This window comes from Triticum dicoccoides, chromosome 7B, assembly GCF_002162155.2.
Source record: "Triticum dicoccoides isolate Atlit2015 ecotype Zavitan chromosome 7B, WEW_v2.0, whole genome shotgun sequence".
Classification (NCBI taxonomy): domain Eukaryota; kingdom Viridiplantae; phylum Streptophyta; class Magnoliopsida; order Poales; family Poaceae; genus Triticum; species Triticum dicoccoides.
Window position 1 is genome coordinate 130,850,110 of NC_041393.1, and position 8,316 is coordinate 130,858,425.

The window sequence follows — 8,316 nt, forward strand, 5'->3', positions numbered from 1 at the left end:
TGTCAAATTCTGAATATAATGACAGAGGCGCTATCTGACAAATATTTGGGGTTGCCATCGATGATTGGAGTAGACAAGGTTACTTGCTTCAAACATCTAATCGAAAGAATCCAGAAAATGGTAAATGGGTGGAAGGAGAGAACTTTATCCTATGGTGGAAAAGAAGCACTTCTTAAAGCGGTGGCCCAAGCCATCCCCACATACGCGATGAGTGTATTTAAATTCCCGAAGAAAATTTGCAAGGGGATCACTGATGCGATGTCGCAGTATTGGTGGGGTGACGAGGAAGACCATAAAAGGATGCATTGGTTTGCTTGGTTGAAAATGTGTATCCCGAAGGAAAGAGGGGGTATGGGATTTCGAGATGTCCAGAGTTTCAACTTAGCTATGCTGGCCAAGCAGTGTTGGAGGTTGATTGAGCATAATGAGTCCCTGTGTGCAAGGGTGTTAAGAGCGAGATACTATCCCACTGGCGATATTTTGAATTGTGAGCTGAAGAAGGGTTCCTCCTATATTTGGAGGATGCATTTGGAGGGTCGGTGATGGTGAAAAAATTAATATCTGGAGTGACTGTTGGATCCCCAACAGCTTTTCAAGGAAGGTAGTCACTGTCAGGGGTAACCAAGTGCTCACAAGAGTAAGTGAACTCATAGACCCGATTACAGGTGAATGGGATGAGCAGCTGATCCGTGAAAACTTTTGGCACATAGATGCAGAACGTATCCTATAGATTCCCCTGCACCAACAAGTAACAGAAGATTATGTTGCTTGGCATCTGACTAGGAGCGGAATTTTTACAGTCAGATCAGCTTACTATAAACAATGGGAGATTTCATATGTTGGTGAGGCAAATGAAGCAAACTTGCTTGGTGGGACAGCGCCACACCCAATATGGAAGAAAATTTGGAGTTTGAAAGTTCTTGGGAAAGTAAAGATCTTTCTGTGGAGATGCTTACATAATGCAATTCCGTGCTTCGGTGTCCTAGCAAACAGGCATATAGGCCATATCTCTCAGTGCCCAATATGTCGTTTGGCTGCTGAGGATATTAAACACGCCATTTTTAGCTGTGAGCGAGCCAAAGCAGTTTGGTCGTCGTTGGGGATTTGCAATACTATATCTAAAGCTCTTTTGGTGGACCGATCAGGAGCAGGAACTCTGGAATTTCTATTGTGTGATCAAGTGCATCAGAAGCCGTATATGGATCGGTTTGATCTACCTGAACTTATCGCGACGACAAGCTGGTATATTTGGTGGCAGAGGAGAATGCATGTTCGAGGGGAGGTAGTACAGCCTCCGGGGCGAACAGGACAATCCATCCATGCACTTACACTGAACTTCACCCGCGCGATGGCCGTCCCTGAGACGAGACCGAGGACAAATTCTTGGCCGATCGTTCTGGCATCGCAGCAGCTCTTGAATGTTGATGCATCTTTCCGGGAGGAGGGTCACTCGGGATCATGTGGTGCCATTATAAGAGACCACAAAGGGAATTTCATTGCAACTTCTACCTCACGTATTGATCACGTGGTAGACGTTGTCTCTGCTGAAGCTGTAGCACTCCGGGAAGGTGTGAAGTTAGTTGTTTCGATGGGTTGTAACAACATCATGGCGAGGATGAATAACTTCATTGTTGTAAACGCTCTACAGCTGAATGAAGGACAATCAATGGTGGCTGGCCTGTTTTGGAAGAATGCAGAGAGTTACTAAGAAGTTTTGGAAAAGTTATTCTTGATCATTGTAATAGAGAGTCAAATATGACTGCTCATGCGCTAGCTGAATATGGCCGTGCAAACGATCCGTCTCTGTGGATCGAGGCACCGCCAAGTTTCATTGCCAATTATTTGGCAAACGATATATCTGTTATTTAAGTTTAATAAAGCTAGCTATGAAGGCCTTTTCGTCAAAAAAAATAGTAAAACGTTTACGCGTTTCCCAAACGCGCACGAGACCCCTCTTTATCACCGGAGAGTGGAGACCTCCCCCAAAACCCACCCCCATTCCCATACGCGCACCGCACCGCGGCGCCGATACATAAGCCCTCAGCCCCCGCATCACTGCTCCACCACCACCACGCGGGACAGCTCACCACAGCCTGCGCAGCACCGAGAGAGCGCCGCAAGAATCCAAGAAGCCACCGTCGGCGGCGGCGATGAGGGCGGCCGGGGCAGCCGTGGCGCTGCTCTTCTTCCTCTTCCTGGCCGCGGCGGCCGAGGTGGCGGCGCTGCCGAGGTTCGCGGAGGCGCCGCAGTACCGGAACGGGGAGGGGTGTCCGGCGTCGACAGCGGCCGGCGTGTGCGACCCGGGCCTGGTGCACATAGCCATGACCCTCGACGCGCACTACCTGCGGGGCTCCATGGCGGCCATCTACTCGCTGCTCAAGCACGCCTCCTGCCCGGAGTCGCTCTTCTTCCACTTCCTGGCGGCGGCGCCGGGCGACGGCGAGCTGCGCGCCGCGCTGGCGGCCTCCTTCCCGTCCCTGCGGTTCGAGATCTACCCGTTCCGCGCCGAGGCCGTGGCCGGGCTCATCTCGGCCTCCGTGCGCGCCGCCCTCGAGGCGCCGCTCAACTACGCGCGGAACCACCTCGCCGACCTGCTCCCGCCCTGCGTGCCCCGGGCCATCTACCTCGACTCCGACGTCCTGGCCGCCGACGACGTGCGCCGGCTCTGGGAGACCCGCCTCCCCGCCGCCGCCGTCGTCGCCGCGCCCGAGTACTGCCACGCCAACATCTCCCGCTACTTCACGCCCGCCTTCTGGTCCGACCCGGCGCTGGGCGCGCGCGTCTTCGCGGACCGCCGCCGCCCGCCCTGCTACTTCAACACCGGCGTCATGGTCATCGACCTCCGCCGCTGGAGGGCCGGCAACTACCGCCGCCGGATCGAGCGCTGGATGGAGATCCAGAAGGAGAAGCGCATCTACGAGCTGGGCTCGCTGCCGCCGTTCCTGCTGGTCTTCGCCGGCGAGGTGGAGGCCGTCGACCTCCGCTGGAACCAGCACGGCCTCGGCGGGGACAACGTGCACGGCAGCTGCCGCCCGCTCCACGACGGGCCCGTCAGCCTGATGCATTGGTCGGGCAAGGGCAAGCCGTGGGACCGCCTGGACGCCGGCAGGCCCTGCCCGCTCGACCACACCTGGAAGTCCTACGACCTCTACATCGCCGGGGACGGAAGCAGCGCCGCCTCGCCAGCCTCCGGGCCGGCATTGTCCGCCTGGTAGAGGGAGCTCGTAGCTGTACTGACTAGATACAGTAATTCTTTTGTTGGTTGGGCGGTTCTTGGCAATGGCAGCGCGGCGGCACCGCGTCGGTGCCGCGGCTGCCGCTGCCGTCGGATGTACAGGGCGGCGAGGGGGGAAGGGAGGGTCGCCGGCGATTGCTGCGCGAGGAGGGAGAAGAGTGGTGGATAGAGAAAAGAAGAGCTTGTTCTTTTTGGTAGAAAATCAGATTGGTTATGTGGGGGGATTTTGATTCTTTTTGGTCGAGGTGGACATTCTAGGGGTTGGTTGCCAATTCGCTGGATTGGTGGCGATGTACAATTCGTTGATAGTACTAGGAAAGACTGGAATTTTGTTCTGTTGTTATTGACGATTCTTTCATTCATAATAAGCCTGTGCGTTCTTGATCTGAAATTCTGGTCTCTGCATTTTTCAGTTGCGTCAAATTCAGTTGAATTGAGTGGATTCTCACTATATATATGCTGTGTCTGATTCTGATGTGGTTTGTCCTTGGAAGTCTTAAAACTGTCGCTCGAATGTCAATCTGATGAAGAACTTAGCTGAGTTCTGCATTTTTATTTGATTCAGAACAGGGCCAGCAATGTTCTGCGGATTGAAATGTTGAACTGAAAAAGAGCAATTTTCGCCGGCAAATTTTGCTGTTCCTGATGTACTACATTCTCCTGTGAAATCAATACTACAACTCCTCTGTTATACTACAACTCTGTTCATTATTTCTCTTCTGCAGGAAATCAATACTACACACAAGAGGCTTGTGACTGGGGAGGTTCAAAGTTTCTCTTCAAAATTCCCTGTGCCCAATCAATTTCCCGCCTGGTTTCATATTTGCTAGTGCTAGTGCTACTATTTGAGCTGCGCATCAACTTACATTTGGTCTTGAGCAACATCTCTAAACAAGTGAACATATCATCATTTAGGATGTCAAATCATTTTGCTTACACCACAATCAAAGTGGCTATCACCTGTTTAACTTATCTGCTCGCCAGCTAGCCCAGGCCACTAGTACAATCATCCCAACTGACGAGGACCTCCTGCTAGCTCATAGCCGAAGCCTTGAAGCAGCCAAATGGAAGACTCCCATAGCTCATACTCCTAGTTTATGCACACATGTCAAAGCTCACCCACCTTTACACAAGCACAAGAAAGGCCCAGCCAATGATGAGCTAGGGGAACTGGAACTGCAAGTCTAGTGCAGTTTCCAGTGCAGCTAATCATCGGTGTCTTTTAATCTTGCTTCCTCCTCTCGCCTTGCCTTTTGGCCTCCTGTGTGGTGCACTTTGTTTGAAATGTGATGAATCGAACTCCTCTCCTCCCGTCTCCACCAACTGGGCATCATCAGCCACCACCCCTTTTCGATATCCTGCCCTGCCGTCTGCATGATTGATTAAAAAGGAAAAGGAGAAAAAGCCATTGTTCTTGGGAAATCCGGTACTGGCAATGATGGTGCATTTTTGTGGTGGCGTTGTAGGAACGCGTCGTTTTCGCCCAGTGCTGTTTGCATGTGAGAGATGCTTTCTGGCCGGCGATCCATGAACCATCCGCCTACTGACGAAGGAACTGGATCCAATCCGTTCTGACCTCCGATCAGAAACATCGACCATCGCAGCGGCCGGTAGCGTCTCCTTTTCGAAACGAGAAATTAGGCGGCGGCATATTTGTCCAGAAGTTAACGGCGAGCGGAGGCCGTCGATCGTCGGCGGAAGTTACTGCGGTGATCCGAGTGGAGGGTGGGCACTGTTCCAAACACACAATGGACTGTGGCAGCGGCCGAATTTGGCCGCCATTACTGGCGTTGGTGCCTCCATTATTGATGGTGGCCACCGGATTCAGGTGGCGCGGCAGGCGGCAGGCGGCAGGAGGTACACGCGCGCAGTAAACTCGGTCGATGGCCGACGGAGGGGGAGGGCCGTCGGCGCGCGGCGACGGCTTCGGATTCGGTGGCATGTCGTAATGGCAGGGGCTGGTGCTGGACCGGGACCGAGCTGCCGTCTGCGCTGAAATCAAATCGTCGTCGTAATGGAACGTGGCAGCGCTGGGTTACGCCGCATGGTTATTTACTGGGAGAAGGCCGTGGTGAAGGATGGATCGACTGTTTTGCAGAATTCTTCTTCGTTTTTCCAAACATTGCTCTGTTTTCACCCCTTGCTTTGCTAGAAAGAGAGGTTTCATTTCATCAGACATGATTCACAACTAGAACTGCCCCAGGATAGCAGCTATGTCCATCGGACCACTCAAGCCAACACACGGCGCGTTGGTTTGTGTACCATGCTTTTGCTAATTCATGACTAACCCTATTTTGAGTGCGATGAATCTTTACGAGCTTTATCCCTTTTCATGAGTGAATCCACTTGCCTCTTGGCTTCTGGAGCAAGGATGCATTGCATTGTGCGGCGTCATGTCCCTCTCCAACAATGCAGCAGAGATCAGATCATTGTCAACGCCATGGAGCAATCTGAACATCACAGACTTGCTCTGCTTTTTTGTGGTCAGGCAATCTGATAGAGTGGCAAAAGGAACATGTGATGTGCGGGTTAGTGGCGGAAGAAAGGTACTCGTCGGTGGCGCCTGAAGTATTCGGCCGGCCGGCCGGCTCTGTCTCCCCGAAACGAGTGTCAAAAGAAGGAAGGAATCCTTCAGAATTTGCTTGTGCCTGAAGAAGCGTTCGGCCGGCCGGCTCCCGTCACCATGAAGTGCTCACATAGGCCCTGCTAGTGTCCAGTAGTGATGAGCCGTTAGTGTTAGAAGGGGATGTAGCACCCAGTGATACTAATACAGTACTAGTAAAAGATGTACAACTGAATTTACACACCACAAATATGGTCGCATTTTGCATGGTTTTTTAGCACACAAGTTTAACAGGACGCCCGTTTTTTGTTAAATTTTTCTAAAACGCTCAGATACATAAGCGATAATCTGAAGTACACATTCTTGCATGTACATTTGCTTTATGATAAAAATATACTGTACATTTGCGGTGTTGTCTTTTGCCTGGCAAGCTCCGCGAGTTCATGACTAGCCCTATTTTGGGTGCGATGAGCCCAGTAGCTTTACCTCTTTTTGCCGAGCCACTCGCCTCTTGGCTTCTAGAACAAGCGTGGATCGAGTGCCTCGTCATGTCCCTCTCCGGAGCAGAGATCATTGTCAACTCCACGGCCCATGGAACCATCTCATTCTCACCTCAAGGATCAGTGCTAGGCCAGGCCTTCCACACGTGCGGAGAGCTCTACTTGCTCTGTTTTCTTCATGACCAACTCATACGGCAGCAGGAGGAACATGCCATGTGCGGAGTAAGTGGACAGAGACGAGATGATTAAGATGTGGAAGAGTTGCAAAAGGAAGAGGAAATTCTTCAGAATTCGGGGGTGCCTCAAGTATTCGGCCGGCCGGCTCCGTCCTCGTAAAAGGCGCACGTAAGCCATGCTAATGTCTGGTAGCGATGAGCCGTTAGTATTTGATTTGAAGGCCATGCAGCATTCAGTTGTACTAGTGCATATACATTGGAGAAAATGATGTGGCATCGTTGTCTGATGCTTCTTAGCTTACTCTGTCTGGATTAGGCGTGGTTTCAAGAGCCAGCACCATAGCTCCAGATGACACCGGCCACAACGTTGCGAGCACATCGGAGCGTCAGGGTTGGTTAAGGCTGGCGTAGGCAGTGGTTAAGGACACCATCTAGGGAACCATCGTACTCCCTCCGTCTAGGTGTGTAAGTCATCTTACGAAAATCAAATATCCCCAAAACACTTAGGCGCGGTGCATTAAATTCTATCTTGTTTCTTGTTTTTTGACATATCAACCAATAAGGCTAGTCATAGTGGGAGTAACATAAGTAGTAACATAGATATACCACATAAGCAAAAAAGATGATGTGTCATGTAATTAACAGGAGAGAGACAAATAAAGTAACATAATATGTTACCATCACATAGCGGTTTCCAATACAAAATGAGTCTACAAAGCAATAAATGAAGATATGCATGTTACTACACCTATGACACTTCCCACTATGAAGGTGGTAACATGGACTAGTAACATATATATGTTACTAGTCTAAGTTACTCCCCACTATGACTAGCCTAAGAGATGTGGGGTGTGCATCCTTTTAATGACTTGAGACTACCAAATACGGCGTGCAGTGGTTAGTTCATTGCATGCAATGTTATTAATTAACAAATGAACATTAAATTTTCTCGTTTTTTTCTCTTCCTTGATCACGGTGCACAACCTAAGATGACTTACTCACCTAGATGGAGGGAGTACAAAATTTGTAGGGAAAAATTAGTTGTGCAATGAGTGGGCCGGACTGCTCAGAACTGATGCAGGCGAGCAATACCTATTGGTCATTATGGGCGATATTTATTTAACAATTACGCGTGTTTCTGGACTATGCCTCATCCAGTACGAGGGATGACTGTAGGCTTATAGCTATGGTGTGCTTCTAAATTCGAGCTCACGTGCACATGGTATGGATAGTGAAATAGAAGAAGATTTCCTTTTACAATAATATTGCTTAGTTTTCTGTCTATGCGATTTTTTGGCGATTAATTGTCATTCGTGGATGTGTGAGAAAAAAAAATCAGTTCTTCGAAATGCTTTCAAACATAGTACTTTTGAAGCACCAATTTTGGTTTTTGTCATTCAGTAATGTAATTTTGCATGCATGTGAAACACTCCTCAATGTTTGTAATTTTGTATGCATGTGAAACTCTCCTCAATGTTTATCTAAAAACTGTTCAGATTTTCAAAATATTTTTACTATTTTTTATATTTTATTGTTCATCATGCACCTGGGATTATCAAAAACTCCATGTCCATGGTGTAGTTTTGGAACTTTAGACCTTTGTCGACCGACAGGACCTGCAACATAACTTAGTAGGCCTTGGGCCTTTTGTTTCTTCTTAGTCAACAAGTGCGCAAGTGTGTGAATTCGCTCACGTGAGTTCCTATTTGACGCTGGATGGTGCCACACACAGAAGGCAGCCCCATTGGACTGCCCCATTGTTGCACGCGGAAATAGGGTAAAGTTCACGCTAGTGGTTTTGGAACTTTAGACCGGGAGCTCCTAGACAACGACCCGTACGCT

At 49.8% G+C, this 8,316-nt stretch overlaps 1 protein-coding gene across 1 annotated transcript; it reads left to right on the plus strand.

Annotated features, from left to right (window-relative positions):
* Window positions 1-2,002: 2,002 nt before the first annotated feature.
* On the plus strand, window positions 2,003-3,626 carry LOC119340259 (probable galacturonosyltransferase-like 9). The gene has a single exon (XM_037612158.1). The coding sequence runs from the start codon at window positions 2,151-2,153 to the stop codon at window positions 3,213-3,215; it is 1,065 nt and encodes a 354-aa protein (XP_037468055.1). The 5' UTR covers window positions 2,003-2,150; the 3' UTR covers window positions 3,216-3,626.
* The last annotated feature ends 4,690 nt before the right edge of the window (window positions 3,627-8,316 follow it).

What these genes read in the sequence shown, in the direction of transcription:
- LOC119340259 (XM_037612158.1), top strand. Translation starts at nt 2,151, where the DNA reads ATGAGGGCGGCCGGGGCAGCCGTGGCGCTGCTCTTCTTCCTCTTCCTG.